Below are 21,152 nucleotides of genomic sequence, written 5' to 3' on the forward strand. Positions count from 1 at the left end.
GGGCAAAATACATCTATACCAATACTTTCAATATTTATAATGAAAAATGCATGCTGAAATTTATCAAAAGCTTTTTCCTGCATCTTTTGATATAATCATGATTTTTTTAAACTTATTGATATAATCAATTATGCTAATAGTTTTCCTTATGTTTATATCTCTGAATTCATGATATAAATCCCACTTGATCATAATGTGTAATCAGCAATATTGTTATAATCTTTTAGCTCATATTTTATTGAGGATTTTTGTATCCATGTTCATTAATGATAAAGGTCTAAAATTTCCTCTTTTTTTAATTATCTTTATTTAAGGCAATGGGGTTAAGTGATTTGCCCAAAGTCACATAGCTAGGCAATTATTAAGTATCTGAGGTCAAATTTGAACCCAGGTTCTCCTGACTCCAGGGCCAGTACCTTGTGCCACTGTGCCACCCAGCTGCCTGCAATTTTCTTTTTTTTCCCCTTGATTTTACTCTTCCTGGTTTAGGTATCAGTATCATATCTCATACAAGTTTTTTGGTAGAATTTTTTCTTTACTTATTATTTCATCATTTATTCTATTACTTATCTTTTAGTATCATAATATTTTAGTCTTCTTCTCTGCTACAAAGTGAGGGCCAAATTTTTTAATGTGAATTTTCCAGATCATGGGGATACTGTGGTCTTAATCCTTAAGATGTGGAAGACTGACTTGTGCTTGGTGACCCAATTTCAGAAATAGTGGTGAAGAGATTTCAACCAAGATCTTCTTCTCTCTCAGTTCAATGTTCTTTTCTTTTCTTTTTTTAAAAATTTAAGGCAATGGGATTAAATGACTTTGCCTAATGTGACACAGTTAATTATTCAGTGTATGAGACCAGATTAGAACTCAGCTAATCCTGACTCCAGGGCTGGTGCTCTATCCACTGCTCCATCTAGCTGCCCTGTTCTTTTCTTTTGTTATCCCACTGTTTATGATGGTTCTCCATCACCTGTGGAATTAAATACAGGTTTATTTAGGCTATTATTCCAGGTTTGTCAGGGTTTAGTTCTATCCTATCCATCTAGGAGTAATTCCTTTTAATCTACTTATATTCAATTCTGCACTCACAAAAGACTATTAATTATTTCTCCAAAGCCAAAATACCTTCCAAAGTCCATATCTCTACCTACTTATATCTTCCTTCAAAACCTAGAGCACAGGGACCTTCCTCTAAGAAGCCTTCACTTACTTGTCCACAGTTTTCCCTATTCCCATCTGAACACTGTTCCTCCCTTACTAAAGGGCATTAAGCTCCTCCTTGGAAGGGTCATTTTTTTATAAATTGAATTAGTCATAGGACTTGTTCTAAAAATCTTAGTGCAATTATGTCCCAAAGATCTTAAGGCAGTTTTAAATAAGATGAATAAGTTAAATAATTAAATTCTTAAAGGCTTAAAACTGCACTAAGATTTTTGAAACATATTGTCTACCTCATCCACCTAAAGTTGAAACTTAGTATAGTGGAACAAATAATAGATTTATCATTAGAAAAACCTGAATGACTTTTGATTCTAAATTTTAATTGCTATTTGATCCTGATTAAGATTTCTCTCTGAGTTTCAGTTTCTTCCTTTTTAAAATGGGACTAATGATGCTTATCACTATCCGACCCACAGATATGGTGTGAAGAATGTATAAGCTTCATAATGCTATTATTTAAGAGCACAGAATTAGAGGTATAAAGTTAGAAGAGATTTTCTGTTTTGTCTTGTCAAATTCCTTCATTCATTGCTGAAGAAACTGAGCCTAGAAGAGGTTAAATGACTTGCCTAATACAATACGAGCAATAAGTAAAAGCGCATTGGTCCTGGGAGTCAGAGACTCCCTTTTATTTTTACTTGCTACCTTGTGACCTTGGGCAAGTCACTTTATTTCCCATACCTCAAGTTCCTCATGTCAATGATAGATTTGAACTAGAATTCCTAGAAGGTATCTAAGTCTCCTTCTAGCTCTACCTCCATGGTCATAGGACCTCTAACTTCAAACCCAGCCTCAGACACTTTCTAGTTGTGGAGCATGGTTGAATCACACAGGAGCTAATATGAGTAAAATGGGAATAATGATAATAACACCCACATCATAGAGTTATGATGAGAATCAAATGGGCTAATATCTGCAGAGTACCTATCACAGCATCTGGATCATCGTGGGTATATTTAGATGCTTATTCCCTTCTCTTTTCCTTTCCCTTTATGTCCTAAAGACTCAATAAAAAAAGACAATAAGAAACAGAAATCAATCACATATATATTTTTAACTTTTTTTCTTTTCATTTTTTAAATTACATGTAAAGATCATTTTCAACATTCAAGTTTTTGAGATTCACATTTTTCTAACATCCTCCCTTCCTTCCCCCTCCCCATAACAGCAAACACTGAAATAAATTTTACCTGTATAATCATGTTTAACATATTTCCAATTTACTTTGATCCCTTTGACCCAAACTGATCCTTTGGGTCCAGTCATTCAATTAGTTCATCATATATTTAACTAAATTCTCATCTAAGGTAGTTCAAGTCTCTCCATCTTTTCTAAAAGAGATATATTAAAGACTTAAATATTTTGCTGAAATCTAAATGGACTCTATCTATGACTTTCATTTAGCCTAATAACTCCATTAAAAAAGAGTTTAGTCTGTAATTATTTGTCTTTGCTGAGTCCATTTTGGCTCTTAGTGATGACTTAGTGATCATTCTTAGTGATCCTTTCTGAGGAGGTAGAAAGAAATCCTTTAATTAAATGTGTCTGTGTGTGTGTGTGTGTGTGTGTGTGTGTGTGTGTGTGTGTCTGTGTGTGTGAGAGAGAGAGAGAGAGAGAGAGAGAGAGAGAGAGAGATTGATTTTTGTTTTATATACAGCTGTATCTTAGCATGTCTTTGTGTGAGAAAGTATAAGGATGTACTTAGGGAAAGAGTGTGTGTGTATATATATATATATATATATATATATGGGTATGCCCATATGTCGGACAGTGAAGAGATCCTGGAATAAGGGGGGGGGTCTGAGTGTGCACATGCCACATGAGTGATAGTAAGGGTGTCCTGTAGGGAATTATGTCTGTGTGTGTGTGTGTGTGTGTGTGTGTGTGTGTGTGTGTGTGTTTGCATGTCTCTGAGTGAGGAGCAGGTGGCAGCAGATAAGGTCACTAGTTTTTCCCTGTCAAGAGGAATCATGGTCCTCTAAGCCAGAATTCTGCCCATTCTTTTTCACCTAGGAGTGGTTGTTAAATTTGATAGAACAAAACCGGGCTGTTGACTGCTTTCCCTTGTTCTCACAATGGCTAGCTTTTACTAGCCCCGGCAGAGTGTTTGTCTGCAATAGATCTCCTAGCAAAGCCTTAACTTCATCCAACTGACATCTAACACTGGGGCTGCCCACAAGGTCATTTTAGAGCAACAGAAATTAACTGCTTTTGTAGATGAGGAAAAATCCAATTTTAAATATCTAAATTCTTTACAATTGACCCAAAGTTCTCTACCCCCCCAATATAAAGTCCAAATTATCTCACCCACAATATGAGCACCATGAGAATATAAGATCTCTGATGGTTTTGGGTTTTTTTTTTATATTCTTAAAGCTTAGGGCAATGTCTGCCACATGGTGAGCACATAGCAAATGGTTGTTGACTTGTTGACATGATACTAGAACCTAGATATTTTTAAACCATTGAGAGAGAATCAGTATTTTCTACTGAGAAACATTCTGAGCTTATAAACTAGGATATTCAGATATTGAAGAAATTGCTATCATCTTATCAATATACAGGACTATAAGTTTTCCAGGGTCCTTCTTGGTCTATGATTACCCAGTGGATTTCTGACTTAATCACATTTTAAAATTATTTCTTAGTATTTCCATCTAGATCAAATTAGCATATTTCCTCTACTTTTAGCTGGTAGGCAAAATAATCAAAGATTTGTTAAATTACCTTGACTCAGACAACAGGTCATGAATTTGAACTTCTACCCTCTTGCTCCCCTTCTTCAGTACCTCTTTTCCTAAGTATCCACACAATGGATTTATGATGAGAAATTACCCAATGGTCCTTTAAACATGGCGACCATCCATTTCAGCTTAAACTGACCTTTAACTTCACGGAGCTTCTTTTCAGACAACTTTACATATCTTTCATTGAGTCCATCAAGAATCCATAAGTGAGAGACAAAAAGACATTTAAAAAATAGTATATTCAAGAGTAGCATATTTGATTTTGTAAGAACCAGGGATTAGTTTGTGCTAAAGATTCAGGTCAATTTTGACTTGGTCGAAGGTAGCCTGTTTCCTTTTCTCTTTGAACATCATACAGAGAATCGAAGTGTACCCAGGTTTAAATTTTATTTCAGCATGACATGCCCTTTTAGAATTGTACAAATAGCTCTGTCTGATTGTCGTGTTGGATTACGATGTGGATTTGAAATGCCTTCAAGTCAGACAAGTCAAATACTGGGTCATAAGTCAACATTTAGCAGAAGTGGGATATTAATGTGATGAAATTTGAAATCTTTAATGCTAAAACTTGTGTGCCAACAGAAAGAAAAAATTCAAATTACCACCTATATCACCATCTTCCCTAATGGAAGAAGAGAGGTCTGTGTTACTGTGGTAACATAAGCCTATATCATTGAGGATTTTTGAAATTTGATTGGCATAGATAATTAAATGTTTTCCAAGGCTGAAACAGAATAGACATCCCAATGTATAGCACTGGTCACCAGGGGAGGAAACTTCAAAAATGTTTGGTGTGGGTCATTCCCATGGCAAGAAAAAACACGTGTCTTACTCATTAGGTCTTTGGATGTAATAACTATGAAATATATCTTTGCTGTGATTTTCAATTACAAAGCAAACAGAATCACAGAATCAGCAGGGATCTGACATGCCATCTAGTTCCTTTTTATTTGAACTACAATTCCCAATACATTACTAAAACATACTTGAAAACATTCAATAAGGAAGAATGCTATTCTTCTCAAAATAATCCATTCCATCATTAGAAAGGTAGCACAGTGGATAGAGCTTTGGGTCTGGAGTCAGGAAGCCTCATCTAAATAAGTTCAAGTCCAACCTTAACCACTTACTTGTGTGACCCTGGTCAAGTCACTTAATCTTATTTGCCTCAGTTTCCTCCTCTATCAAACAAGCTGGATACAGAAGTGATAAACCACTCCAGTTAGATTTGCCAAGATAACTCAAAATGAGGTCATGAAGAGACAGACACTATTAAAAATTGATAGAAAACTTTTCCTTACAAGAATAAGTATACAGGGCGGCTAGGTGGCGCAGTCGATAAAGCACTGGCCCTGGAGTCAGGAGTACCTGGGTTCAAATCCGGTGTCTCAGACACTTAATAATTACCTAGCTGTGTGGCCTTGGGCAAGCCACTTAACCCCATTTGCCTTGCAAAATCCTAAAAAAAAAAAAAATAAGGATACACCCAAGATCTGTGATTTAAATTAAATTTGCCAATGCAGTTTGGCACCTTTTTTAAAATTTATTATTTTAGAAAGTTGCCAAGGATGCTTAGTGGTTAAGGGATTTGCTCAGGATGACATGGTAAGCATCAGGGAAATATGTCTTCCTAGTTTTGAGACCGGGTCTGTAATTACTAAGTCAAACTGCTTCTTGCTATCTTCCCTATAAAACACTCAAAATTCATCATTCATCTAATTCTTCCCAATTGCTCCTAGGTCCACCCTCTAAAGTCTAGGTCTACTTTCTTTTCCACATGAAATTCTTTTAAATACTTGAAGATAATTATAATGTCTGTATTGTTTTCTTTTCTCTAAAATATCCACATTTCCTTCAATTTTCTTCAGATTTCAAAGTATATGAACTTTCCCTAGTTTGTTTGAACCTTATCGTTTGTATCCTGACCTTTTAATGAGTTTCTTAAAACTTGGCAACCCAAAATGGATGGAATATAATAAACAAGAAATGCCTAAAGCAGAGAACACTGGGAACATCATCCCATTAATTTTGAATAGCATATTTTTTCCTATTGAAAAATTATATTTTAACATAAATCTATTCTACCTACATGTAAAGATAGTTTTCAACAATCATATTTTTGGTAAGATTTGGAGTTTCACATTTTTCTCCCTCCCTCCTTCCCTAGACAGAGAGTAATCTAATATAAGCTATACATGTATAACTATGTTAGATATGTTTCCATATTAATCATTTTGTGAAAGAATCTGAACAAAAAAGAAAAAAGACATGAGAGAAAAAAATAAACCATAAAAAAAATTTGAAGATCAGAAATAGTATGCATTTAGATGCTGCATCTCCTTCTCTGGATATGGATGGAATTTTCCATCAAAAATTCTTTAGAATTGTATTTTATTGTTGTACTGCTGAGGAGAGCAAGTCCATCACAGTTGATCATCATACGAAGTTGTTAATATATACAATAGCCTTATGGTTCTGCTTATTTCACTCAGTGTCAGTTCATACAAGTCTTTCCAGGCTTTCCTGAAGTCCAGTCTCTCATGATTTCTTATAGAACAAGAGTACTCCATCAAATTCATTTATATACCACAATTTGTTCAGCTATTCCCCAGTTGAAGGGTATCCCCTCCATTTTCAATTCTCTACCTCTATAAAAAAGAACTGTTGTAGTTTTGTTCCTGTGGGATTCTTACCCTTGCCTGTGATCACTTTAAGATACAGTCCTAGTAGTGGGATTGTTGGATCAAAGAGTATGCCCAGTTTTACTGCCCTTTGGGCATTGTATCAAAATTGCTCTTCAGAAAGGTTGGGTAAGTTCACAATTCCCCCAACAATGCATGTGTCCCAGTTTTCCCACATCCCCTCCAACATTGATCACTTTCCTTTTTGTCATATTGGCCAATCTCATAGGTGTGAGATGATATCTCAGAGTTGTTTTGATTTACAATTGTCTTATTGATAATGATTTAGAACATTTTCCCCCATGTTCTAATGACATATGAAACAGCCTGTTCACACCATTTGACCTTTTATCAATTGGAAAATGGCTTGTTTTATTATGAATCTGTCTCAGTTCTCTATATATTTTAGAAATGAGTCCTTTGTCAGAAACACCAGCTGTAAAACTTATTTCTTTTTTTTTGGGGGGGGGGTAGGGCAATGGGGTTACATGATTTGCCCAAGTCACATAACTAGGCAATTACTGTCTGAGGTCAAATTTGAACTCAGGACCTTCTGACTCCAGGGCCCATGCTGTATTCACTGCACCACATAGTTACCCTTCTGTATTCATTGATATGGATTGCATTGACTTTATTTGTATAAAAACTTTTTCATTTAATAAAATTAAAATTGTTCATTTTTGTATGATATAATGTTCTCTCTCTCTCTCTCTCTCTCTCTCTCTCTCTCTCTCTCTCTCTCTCTCTCTCTTCTTTGGTTATAAACTCCACCTCTCTCTCTCTCCATAGAATTGTCAGATAAACTATTCCTTGTTCTTCTAACTAGCTTATGATATCACCTTTTATGTCTAAATCCTACACACATTTCAACCTCAACTTGGTATGGGTGGTGAGATGTTGGTCTAAATCTAGTTTCTGCCTTGCTCTTTTCTGGTTTTCCAGGAGTTTTCGTTAAAGAATTCTTATCCCAGAAGCTGAAGTCTTGGGGTATAGTAATTTTCTACTCTTTCTTTTATACCTAATCTATTCAACTCATGTCCCAATTACTTTTTAGTCAGTACCGAAAAGTTTTGATGACTATGGCTTTATGATATACTTTAGACTATTTTGGCTAGACCACCTTCCTTTATATTCTTGACCTTTTGTCCCTCTAAATGAATATTGTTTCTATTTTTTCTAGCTCAATAAAATAATGTTTTTGGCAGTTTGATTGGTATGGCACTGAATAAGTAATTTACAAAATTAGAGTATTAGATTTTTTTTCCCTATCATGTTAAACTATTGACTCACTTAGTTCAATAAAATGCTGACTTTATAATAATATGAGTCATCTAGTTATGCTGCTTACATCCTTATTTGTAAAGATTTTTAAAACACGTGTAGAACTTGTCATTTAGTCCTATTGAAGTAAATTTTATTAGAATTCAGTCATGATTTAGATTGTTGAGATTACTGGATCCCGATTCTGTCTTTGAGATATGTGACTAATTTCTTTCCCTCTCTTGACTGACCACCTTAAATTTATGTATTTTATAAATGTGATAAGTTTGTTTTCTATGTCTTCAAGCAAGGCATTGATAATTACATAACAAAGGATGTGATACTGAGGGTAGGATGTGGGTGAATCAATTATTGGTGTTTTCTATCCAGGTTGACATCTACTCAAAATAGAATTAATTGCATCATTAACTATTCCATAGAAATACAATCATTTTGGGCTGGCCACAGAGTACAAAATCAAACAAAATGGCAACAAAGAAACATACACCCAAAAATTAAATGAAAGAACCCCTCTAGGCCTTTATGACACACACACACTGGCTCTGTGAATTTCCAGGAAAAGTAGCCTGTCCTTGTCTAAGGGAATTCCCCAAGAATTTAAGTTAAGAAATATTTTTTCTTTAAATAGGCATAAGGAATATCTTCATGAGAAGTTCCCTTGTCTGCAAGATTCACATTAGAGACTTTATTAAATATACTGAAATCTATTTAACTTATACCCATGGCATATTAGCCTAATTCAGTTAACCTGTTAAACATGGAAATATCTAGCATGACCTCTAGCTGATAAACTCATAGTGCTTCTTAATGATTTCTACTCCCTTTTCTTTTCTCTTTTTTATGGTTTTGCAAGACAAAGGGGTTAAGTGACTTGCTCAAGGCCCCACAGCTAAATAATTATTAAGTATCTGAGGGCCAATTTGAATTCAAATCCTCCTGAATCCAGGGTCAGTGATATCTACTGTGTCATCGAGTTGTCCCTTCTGCTCCCCTTTCTAAATGTTCATAAACCCTATCTTCAGTATGTAATAAATACTTTCTTTTGCTAAGAATTAAAATTAAACTTAACAATGTTTAGTTCTCTTAACTTTTTCATTGAAAATAGAATATTTTTACTTTTAACAGTTATGCATTATATTTTTCTTCAGTTTTCTTTATAAATCAGAACAATTTTTCTTTTCAAGCACCATGGATTAACTTTTAAAGTTCTATTAGGGGCAGCTAGGTGGTGCAGTGGGAAAAAAAGCACTGGCCCTGGAGTCAGGAGTACCTGGGTTCAAATCCGGCCTCAGACACTTGATAATTACCTAGCTGTGTGGCCTTGGGAAAGCCACTTAACCCCATTTGCCTTGAAAAAAAAAATCTAAAAAAAAGTTCTTTTAAAAGATATTGGCAATGGATCAATGTTTATGTTACTGTACCTTCAGAAATCTAATGTAGAACTTTCCAAGGCTGTTGATTTAGATTTATCAATGCATCCAGTTCTTATATATCTATCTCTTCTCTTATTTTGAGCTTCAGTGAAATGCTAATCTTTTTTTAATTCCAATCCTTCCATCCTTATTCAAAGATTATTCTCCTTAGAAAAGGAAAAAAATGGATGCATGAAATGACTGCCATCTTACTGTCATTGCTTATTATCATATTACCCCAAGAAGATGGTCTAACATTTATTTAATTATTTTTTCTTTTATCTTAAAATGACTAAAAAGTCATACCACACCATTTTTGACATTCTTAAATTCATCATGGGTTTCAAATCATTTTGAACTTAAGCCCTGAGGGTATGCTTTTTTTTTCTATTTTTAAAATTTTTAGTTCCAAATTCCCTACTTCACTCCATAGGAAATGGAAAGGAAAGGAAATGATATTCATAGTACATGTGAAGATATTCAAAAATATTTCCATATTTGTTGTTGTTAATGAGCTTTGACTGTATCTGACTCTTCATGACTCCATTTGAGGTTATCTTGGCAAAAATAATGGGATGCTTTGCCATTTCTTTTTCCATCTAATTTTACATATAAGGAAATTGAGGCGAACAAGGTTGTGACTTGCCTAGGATCACACAGTTTATAAGTGTCTGATACTAGTTTTGAATTTAGGAATATGAGCCTTTGTGATTAAAGGCATAGCACACTTTCAACTATTCAAGAGACAGAGAGAGAGAGAGAGAGAGAGAGAGAGAGAGAGAGAGAAGGAAGGATGGAAGAAAACGAAGAAAGATTTGCTTCAAATTGTATTCATGCTAGGGCAGCTAGGTGGCACAATGGATGGAGCACATGCCCTGGATTCAGGAAAACCTGAGTTCAAATCCAGCCTCAGGTACTTAATAATTACCTAGCAGTGTGGCTTTGGGCAAGCCACTTAACCCCATTAGCTTGCAAAAAAAAACTAAAAAAAAATTTGTATTCACATTTCATCAATACATTCTCTGAAGGTGGATAGCGCTTTTCATCCTGAAGACTTTGGAATTGTCAATCTGACTGTATTGATTAGAACTATCAATCATTATTGTTTTGTATTATTTTACAATTGCATATTGCTAAAATATTGCTGCTTTTTTCAGTTATATGCAATTCTTTATGATCTCATGGATCATAAATGTCCCAGAGGTTTTCTTGGCAAAATATTAAAATTGTCTGCCATTTCTTTATCCAATGCATAAAGTGGATCCTTTTTGTCAGCTATCAGAGATTAGTTGACTGTCCAAGGTCACAAAGCTAGGAAATGCTGAGGCTGCATTTGAACTCAGGTCTTCCTAACTCCAATTTCAGTGTTTTGAACCACCATATTCAAAGAATATGCACAGATTTATAGCCCTTTGGACATACTTTCCAATTGCTTTCCAGCTTGGTTCAACTAGTTCAGGAATCTACCAATATTATAATAGTCTAACATTTTTGAACATCGCCAATAGCAACTGTCATTTTATTTCCTAACATGTTAATCAACCTGTTAGGTGTGAAGTGGTCCACAAAAATTATTTTAATTTGTATTAGTCTAATTAGTAATGATTTAGAGCATTTTATATATATGACTATGGAGAGTTGTAATTCTTCTGAAAAGTGCCTGTTCATATCATTTGACCATTTATTAATTAATGACCTTTTTTTTTTACAAATTTCAATCAGTTCCTCATATATTTGAGAAATGAGACAATTATCAGAGAAATCTGCTATAAAATGTTTCCCTTCATTTCTTGCTTTTCTTATATTTTTTTGGTTTTGTCTGTGCAAAAGCTTTTTAAATTTCATGTGATCAAAGCTGTCCAATTTATTTCTTGTGATCTTCTTTATATCTTCTATGGTTATAAAGATTTCCCTTAGGCATAGATCTGACTACATATTTTTCCATGCTTCCTTATTTGTTTATCATATTATCCTTTATGTTTAAATCATGTATTCATTTTTCTTTTTTATTAGTATATGGTGTGGGATATTGGTATATTTCTACCTTTTGCCAGACTACTTTCTTGTTTTTCTTTTTTTTCAAATTTTTTTTAAATTAATGGGTTAAGTGACTTGTCCAAGGTCACACAGCTAGATAATTATTTAGCATCTGAGGTCAAATTTGAACTCAGGTCCTCCTAACTCCAAGGTCAGTGCTCTATCTACTGCACCACTTAGTTACCCCTGTTTTCTAGTTTTTCAAGCAGTTGTTGTGGAATAGTGATATCTCAATAGCTTGGGTCTCTGGATTTACCAAATACTAGGCTGCTGTGAATATTTTGGTATGTTGTGTACTTAATCTATTCCATTAATCAACCACTTTGTTCCATGTCCAGTACCAGTATATTTTGATGATTTCTACTTTGTAGTTTAGTTTGCAATCTAGTACTTTCTACCTTCACTTTTTTCATTGATATCTTTTTTTTCTTCTGGATGAATTTTGTTACTTTTTTCTATTTCTATAAAACAATTCTTTGATAGTTTGAAAATTATTGCACTGAATAAGCAAAGTAATTTTTATTATGTTGAATTACCATGAGCAAGGAACATGTCTCCAATTCTATACATTATTATTTATTTCTGTGAAAGTATTTTTTGTAATTGTAATTTGTAAGTCGTGGTTCCTGTGTACGTCTTGGCGGGTAAATTTCCAAGAATTTCAATTGTTTGAAGTTATTTTACATGAAATTTCTCTTTCTATCTCTTCGTGTTGGATTTTGTTGGTAATTTATAGAAATGCTGCTGATTTTTATGGATTTGTTTTATATCCTACAATGTTTCTTAAGCTGATTCTCTCCGTTTCTCCAAATAAGCCATGATATCATCTGCAAAGGGGGATAGTTTTGCATTTCCTATTCTTATTGTGTCAGTTCTTTTTTTTTTAATTCTTGCTAAAGTGAGCATGGAATAATAGTGGTGATAATGGACATCAGCAAGGCACCTAATTCATCTCTGTTACAGATAATGCTTGCTTTTGGTATTAGAGAGATTCTTCTTGTCATGTCAAGAAAGGCTCCATTTATCCCCATGCTTTCTCATGTTTTTAGTAGGAATAGGAATTATATTTTGTCAAAAGTTTTCTTCACATTTATTAATATAATCATGTGATTTTTGTTGGGGGTTTTTATTGATATGGCAAATTAGGTTTATACTTTTCCTTATATTGAACCAGCTATGGGACTATTATTGAAAGATCATGGTCCTCTTTTTATTTCATCTTCTGTCATCAATATTTCCTTTCACCTTCTTTATGTCCCCCAAATCCATGTGGTTAATGTGCTTATTGGATAGTTATATTGGCCTCTCCTTTTTCTTTCTCATTTAAAGTCTTATGATTATATCCATTGTTTTTATTCTAAATGATTTCCATATGACCTCAACTGACTTTATCTTTAGAATTTCTGAGTTTTTACTCTTACTTAATCCCTTCTCTAAAACCATGTAAGGGGTATAACTATATAATGCCTGAATTCCTTCTTCTTTCATTAATCCCAGGCATTCCCACTTCCACTCCAAAATTCTGTCATTTTCACTTCAGTGGAAAATTCCTCATTTTTAGTTAATGAGGAAAAATATATTATATGCCAACTATTTATAGGTACTATGTTAGAGGTAACTTTTTAATCTTTGAAAAGAAAATGCATTTCCTCAAGGAAATATTATAAACATATGTGTGTTATAACATGTGTTATAATACACATATAGCATTTGTAATATGTCATTTATTTATGATTGTTATGTATTATTGACATAATATATACTATTATATAATTTTTGAAAGGCACTCATAGCTGAATCTTATGACATAATTGGAATTTTAGGCTAAACTTTGAAAAGAATTAGAAATTCTAAGAGACAAAAGGGTAATGCATTCCAGAACTGGGAAATTATTTGAATGTGAGGAATAGCAAGAAAGTGAGTTTATTTTAATCCTAGATTATCAAGAGAAGTAATATATTATAAATCTGGAAAGGCAGGCTGGTCTCAGTTTTAAAGGGTTTTAAATTCCAATTGGAAGGGTGTACATTTGGTTTTAGAGGTAATTAGGCATCACCAAAATGTATTTAATAGAAGAGAGACATTATTAGAGTCCCTTTGGAATGCTTAAGAGAAATCACTTTGACAACTGTGTGCAGAGTGAATTGGAGTAAAGATATATTTAAAGCACATAAATTCTAAGTCATTGGAATGGTCCAGGATAGAGATGATGAGGGCCTGAAATAGGGCAGTGTCTATTCAATAGTAGTGAAAGGGAATGATGAAAGGTTCATGGAAGGAGAATCAATATGACTCTGCATCTAACTGAATTTTAGCGAGGAAGAATATGGGATTAAAGATGACCCATAAGTTGCAAAGATGTCAGACCAGAAAGATAAGACTTTGGAGGAAAATGTTAACATATTCAGTTTTATGCTCTGGGTTGGACATGTCCAAAGATCAGTGAATGTTTCAAGACTAGTGCTCAGGGAAAAAAACTAGTACCCCATGCATAAACATGGGAAACAGCAATGCAGAGATAATAATTGATCTCAAGAGAACTGATGAGATTCCCAAGAGAGCAGAGAGAAGTTGTGAGAACAGATTCTTGAGGTTATACTAAAAGTTGAGGACATCCAAAGTTTTCTAAGGAGCAGTCCTGAAGGTATGAAGAAACTGAAGAAAAAGCACTAATTGAAACTCAGGAGGATAGAAAGATAGGAGAAGACTGGTCAGTTATGAAAAATGTTAACTAGAGGTAAAGAAGGATATTTAAAAAGGTGCTTTTTGATTTGGCAAATAAAAGATCAATGGTGAGTGTGAAGTGTGCAAACAGAAGGCAGTTGGATGAGAATCTAGTCCCAGATAGCAGTTCCTCTACCTCTTGCTTTTTAAGGTATATATTAACATTAATTAAGGCAAGAATATAATAGTTATTCTGCTTTGGTAGAAAGAAGAGGGTCCATCATAATCACTATGAAATCCTATCTCCACATAGGCTTATGATGTTTCTTTACCTTCCTGTTTTCTTCTGTTTAAGTAGTATATAGTATATTCCCTGAGAGCATATTTCTGTGTCTCCCTCACTTAACCACAGTCCAAATAATTTCCAATATAAATCATCACATGGCTTCCCAAATTTCCTCACATAAATATATTAATATTGTTTATCATTGCTTGCACTAATTCTTATCACTTTTAATAATGGTATAATTTGAAAGGCTCATTCCAATCACATTGCTATTTTATGAAATTTCTCAAATTCCTATACGTTCAAATTTGTTTTCTTTAATTAGAATCTCCCTATAGATTGCTGGGGTCATTTATATTTGGATCTAGAAACTTCCCCCCCCCCTTTGATTTTGTTACTGCTCTTCTTTGATATTTGTGTGCGTGCGTTCGTGCGTGCGTGCGTGTGTGTGTGTGTGTGTCTGTGTGTGTGGGTGTGACAGTGTGTGTGGGTGTGTGTGAGTGTGTGTGGGTTTGGTGACATGGATATAATATTAGATCTGGATTCAGAAAAATTTGAATTCAAATTCATCCTCCAGTTTCACTAGTTATGTAACCTTGGAGAAGTCACTTAATCTTTGTTTACCTCAACTGTAAAATGAGAATATTAATAATAATAGTGCTTAATCTCCCTGGGTTGTTGTGAAAATCACGAGATAATTATGAAGAACTGAGTATAGGATTTGGTACATAGATGTCAGTGATGCTATTATCATTATTAATATATATATTATATAATATATACATCCACAGATATATGATAGAGATAGATAGATAGACATATAGATGATAAGTGCCCCCACCTATACCACTATCACAACCCGACTCATTGCCATTTCTGCTAACATTACTACTATTACTACCACCACCAGCACCACCACCACCACTACTATGACTACATTCATTATTGCCTACATGCAGATTAATGTGAATATTTTCTCTTTCATCCTTTCTTTTCAACTTAAATTGCTCTTCGTGAAATTCCAAAGATGTCACAAAATGTAGCTTCCCTGGTCTTGGCTAATATTAATAACAACAAATAATAATTAGCTTATATAGAACTGTATTATTGGTTAAAAGTGCTTTAAATGCCTTAAATTGTTTCCTACAATGGCCTTATAATGTAGATATCGTAAGATTAATATACTAGTTGGAAGATTAAGAACTGAATATCCGTGAAAGTATGTTTTACCTATAACTCATTAATATCAGATTAGTGGTTGGAACCCAAGTACCTAACTCCAAGCCCAGGATATATGACATCGTGCTGTCTTCTCTGTCTGTGTGTACTCTACCCCTGACCTAGAAATCGTAATTCCTCTATTTTATTTCATAGCCCATAAATGCAAATTCCTTTCCATTCCATTCAAGGCCATCCCTTTGTAACTAGGGAGAACATTAAAGATAAACTAGTCCAAGCTGTTCTGTTTCAATAAATTGAGCCACCAAAAAAGGTTCAATGACATACATAGACTCACACAGCTATTAAATGATAACGTGGGATTTAAACTCAGGTCTTCTTGACTCCAATGAAAGCACTTTATCCATTATACTACATTGCCTGTAATTTAATTAGACATATGATGACTCGCAACTTACTCCATGAAAAACACTCTGTTAGATGCTGGCGCTATAAATAGTTTCTGTTTTACATAATTTTATGTTCTACTAGAAAACATATAGCATGCAAAAATAATTTGAGGCAAGAGAGAGTTCTAATGAGCATATCATGATTCTCGGATAACAGGGTTTAGCCAGCTATTCACTTGCTAAATGTACCTTTCTCCTCTGAAAATCCTTATAATTAATGGATAAGGGATTGATGATGTATTGATGGACGTAGAGAGATGGTTGATAGTTGGATAGAGGTAGATAAGAGTAAACAGAATCTATCTTAAATACTTATTATGTATCAAGTCTCTGATAAATCCTGAGGCTAAAAAAAACATTAAAAAAATATTCACAATTTCCAGGATCTTACCTTCCCATGAAAGAATGCAATACATAAAATGGAACAAGAAAGGTTGTTGATGAGGAGCCAAAATCCCCAGAGTGAAGAGGTGGTCAAACCTGAATTGAGTTTGTTTCAAACATCTCATGAAATCTGGGTCCTGGACTAGGATTCATCAATTCACAGAGAGGGCCACAGGACAATCATCTGTAGAGGAAGAAGGCTGCAAGAACAAAGGAGGAAAAAGTCTTCTGATTGAAGAGAGAAACCAGGAATGAATGTCTAGCAATTAAAATGCTTCCTTTAACTCTTAGATCTTCAAACAGTCGTCTAGGAATTTCTGGTGCTTGGCAATGCTTTCTTGGTTCCATCTTATATTCTCACATGCCTCTACATGAATCAGTGGGAGAGACTTGTATTCCTTAGGGTTGACATTTTAAATGGATTGTCAAATTTGACCTTCAGGATATTTTGATGAAACAGTATGAAATGTGACCTTGCAAGATAAAAGCAATATCCAGATAGAAGCAAACATGGAGATAATCCACTCCAAAGGGCTCACTTTTACAAATGAGAAATCACAAAGATTCAGTAAGGCACCCCAAAATAGAAAGGATTTGAACCCAGTTCTTTCAACTTCAAACTCAACATTCTTGCCAGGACATCACATTAAGTCTTGCCATTTCTCAGGGGAAATTAATACTCCAGGCTCCTGATGAAGAAATATATACTGATGGCATACTTCAAAACTACTAACACATGCCTAGGAGTCTCATGTATTTGCATTAGATTACTCTATCCATCTGTTCTGCCAGCCTCAATGTAGTTACCAGAAACTCAAGAATATATCTTTTAAATAATTAGAAACAAGGAAACAAACAAAACATGAATAACTCTAAAACCCTAGGCAAATTATCCTTAAAAAACCTAGCATCACAATCTAAGAGTCAGAAGGACCTCAAAACAATATCAAGTCCTAAATAGTTCCATTATTTTCTTAGAAACCAATCTTTCCCTGATGGAGAATCACTCAGAGAATCCCCAATAATTTGCCGACCAGTATTGAATTGAAATACTGCTAATGAGAGCGAACCTACTATCTCCAGAGGCCAGACATTTCATTTTTTTTAATATTTTAAATTCAATTTTATTTTGTTTTCTCAAAGAGTAAGCATTTATTTTCTCCCTCTTCCATCCTTACACTTAAAAATAATGAACACAAAACCACAGTAGCCAATATGCATACTCAAGCAAAACGAATTCCCATAATGGCCATGTCCAAAAATGTGAATCTCATTCTGCATGTTTTATCCCACACTTCTCTGTTGGGAATATTTAATTGTTTTCCTTTTGTCTTTATATCCCACAGCATTTAGCATCGGGCTTGAAACCAAGTAAATATGTAATAATGTTTGTGGTTTGCTTGCATTCTTGATTGATTATATTGAGTTAAAATCTGCCTTGCGTCCCCTGGCCATTACATGATTCTGTGGTCAAGTAAAGCTGTCCATGACAAGATGTTGTCTCACCTTATGCTTCTCTATTCGTATAAATTATTTCATATTATGCCAAGTAAAGTAGCTTTCATTCTTCCCTGGTGGCGTGAATCCAACTATGGCTGGCATCTCAGAGCCTGCCAATATTGGAGCCCAGCTGGAATGATAGGAGCTCAATCAGTTAATACTAGCCCAAAACAATGTGGTTGGAAAAATTCAAAATATCTGTTTAGAGGAGATCAAGAAAGTTGAAGATAGACCTTTAGGAATCTGCTCCACAAGAATCTTTTGCCCACCACCAAAGAACTTGGACCTCAAGTGAGGTCATCAAATAAAAGATTTGAACTAGAAAGGACATCATAGGCCATCAAATTCAATCCCTTAGAAATGAAGAGATTGAAACTCAGATGGGGTAGCAATTTATTCAAGATTACATAGGTCAGGGGTGGCTAGGTGGCTCAACGGATAGAGCACCAGCCCTGGAGTCAGGAGTCCCTGAGTTCAAATCCGGCCTCAGACACTTAATCATTACCTAGCTGTGTGGCCTTGGGCAAGCCACTTAACCCTATTGCCTTGCAAATAAAAAAAAAAAAAAACTAAACAAAATTACATAGGTCATTCTCCAGACTTCTTAGTATATACATATATATATATATATATATATATATATATATATATATATATATATATATCAAAGTCCACAGATTTCCCTTAAAATCTTAGAAGGACTCAACGAAGCAAAATGATAAAGATAGCCTCCATACCTATCAAGAATCAAATTCCTAAATTGAATCTAAAGAATCATATAATCAAAGGCATACAGCCAGTGCTCAGAGGCCACCTGACCCATGAAATTTAAGATTCAATCAGAAATCTTTCATTTACAAATCCTGTGGGTTTCCCTTTGTAGGACAAATCCTGTGCTCCCAAATTTGGGTTGGAGAATACCTTTTTAGCCAAATTATCCCATATTGTAGTCTGAATTCAAATTAAGGGAGTGTATTTTCAGGAAAGAGTAAAGATGGCTGGAATAACTTATACTTATCTATTTAACGAGGATGTGAGGGATGTGATTTGAAAAAGGCTAACATCGTAAATGTGATTTGCTTTTGTTATCATTCTTTATTTGATGGAGTTTGAATTGAAATAATCTAGGGACAAGTTATCATCTTATTGCTTCAAAATTTCTAATGTCCAGTGATATTATGATTGTTGCCTTTATGATGATGATGATGATGATGATGATAATACATTATGAATAGATAGCTAGATTTAAACACAGAAAAATCAATCCTCATGGCTTATACTATGTGATCCTGCAGAAGTCACTAAATGTAATTTTACACTGCTCTAGACAATTCTCTAAGATAAGGTTCTGAACCTATCTGTGTATGTATCATGGAACTCTTTATTAGTGTGGTGAGTCCTATGTTCTACTTCTTAAATAATGTATTATTATCTTCATTAAAAATTGAAAGAAATTCTTTTTTAAGTTGCAAGTTGGAGAAAATAAAGATTACTTTTTTCCTTTCAAGTTTACAAACACCTTTTTCTCTCCCCGCCCCAAAGGGTCAGGTGAAGATCTCTTGAAGCAAGGGTCATGAATCACTGCTTAAGGCTGTAAATTTCAGAGACCTATATTGATGGAAGGAACTTCTCTCTCTCAAGGAGTACCCTAGATTAAGGAATTGCAGGTTCAGCTCTTATGCTGAAATCTATGATTGGTTCTTATTATTACTATTCTTATTCTTATTATTTTAGTATGGGTTATTTGGTCAGATTACCTCATGTCTTATTCTTACCACGGAAAGCACAAAGAGCCTGCCTGAGGACCCTAGGAACAAGGGGAATGGCAGGAATAACTGGAGTTATGTGGAGGGTACTATTTTGACAACTCCTGATAGGGTAGAGAAGGCCTTTTCCTGGAAGATAAAATGATTGGAGGAAGAAGTAGATTCATTAAAAATAATGATTGAAAAGAGAAAATAAGGTAAAGGGGGGTAATAGACTTGAAGACCAACTTCACCTGTTGATAATTCTTTGGATGTGTGTATCTTTTTCCCTTTTTTGTGATGCACAACTTTTTGTGATATTGCTGGATCAAAAAGTATGCATGATTTTATAGTTTTTGCTGCCCATCTCTTCATGGACCCATTTGCAGTTTTCTTGGCAAAGATACTAAGTGGGCTTGCCATTTTCTTCTACAGCTCATTTTACATGAAGGAAACTGAGGCATATAGGGTTAAGTGACTTGTCCAAGACTCTACAGTCAGTAAGTGGCTGAGGCTTAGATTTGAATTCAGGTTGATGAGTCTTCCTGTCTCCAGACCTGGCACTTTTATATATACCTTTAACACCTTTCTGTCCTCAGAGATGAGAGCAATCACTTGATCTATGTCCCACCTTTTGCAAATGATGAAACTGTATTAGAGAGGTTAAATAATATGCCTGATGTCACAAGCCATAGAATGAAATATAGTTCGGATTCCAAACCTCAATTTCGTTAGATGAAAAAATGGTAGCAAAAAAAATGGTCAAAAATGATGAAAACAACTTACATTCATGTGATGTTTTGGGGACTTGGAAGAGCCTGTCCTTACAACAATTTCTTAAGGTGAGGTTATTTGAAACTGTTCATTTTAAATTCTGAGATGATATGTTAAAGGGAAAGTGTTAGAGGAGACAATAAATCCCCTCTTCTTCTTTTCCTGACCTTTCCATGGCTGTTTTTCCTGAGTAATTTCTCTCTATAGGGTGATCCCTAAATTCAACGAAATCATAGGTAGAGTCTCTGAGAACCTGGTATAAGTTAATATTCTGCATTTAGTTTCTAACTACAAACTGCAATATAATGTTGGATATTTATGAAGGGGATGACTTTGGTTATCTGGATGAAGATATTTCCTTATTAAACAGAATGGAGTTGAGTTTCTCATGATACAGCATTGACAACTACTCTTTGTCCCACATAGATAACCAGTCCTACGTGACTTGATGTATGTTATGTTTTTCAGGCAAAGAAAGGAAACTATGCCTTTTTGTGGGATGTTGCAGTGGTGGAGTATGCAGCCCTGACAGATGATGATTGCTCAGTCACCGTCATCGGCAACAGCATCAGCAGTAAGGGCTATGGCATAGCACTTCAGCATGGCAGCCCCTACAGGGACCTCTTTTCCCAGAGGTAACTAGAACTCAGATGCGGGAGGAGGGTTGTCTTGGTGGACGTTGTGGCTGGGCTAGCAATCTGGGCTTGGAGATTCTTAGAAATATGCTTTCCAGTGGATGATTCCCTGATGCTAAATAGGATGAAGAGGGCAACCACAACTTTTGTATCC

General features: G+C 34.7%; 1 protein-coding gene across 1 annotated transcript in view; it reads left to right on the forward strand.

Annotated features, from left to right (window-relative positions):
* The window catches only part of GRID1 (glutamate ionotropic receptor delta type subunit 1), a 1,019,672-nt gene that overhangs the window by 939,946 nt on the left and 58,574 nt on the right, over positions 1–21,152 (forward strand). The window contains exon 13 of the mRNA XM_074236323.1: positions 20,832–20,998. Coding sequence (XP_074092424.1) covers positions 20,832–20,998 — 167 coding nt within the window. The remainder of the gene's footprint in view (positions 1–20,831; positions 20,999–21,152) is intronic.

Source organism: Macrotis lagotis, chromosome 4 (genome assembly GCF_037893015.1).
Source record: "Macrotis lagotis isolate mMagLag1 chromosome 4, bilby.v1.9.chrom.fasta, whole genome shotgun sequence".
NCBI classification, from domain to species: domain Eukaryota; kingdom Metazoa; phylum Chordata; class Mammalia; order Peramelemorphia; family Peramelidae; genus Macrotis; species Macrotis lagotis.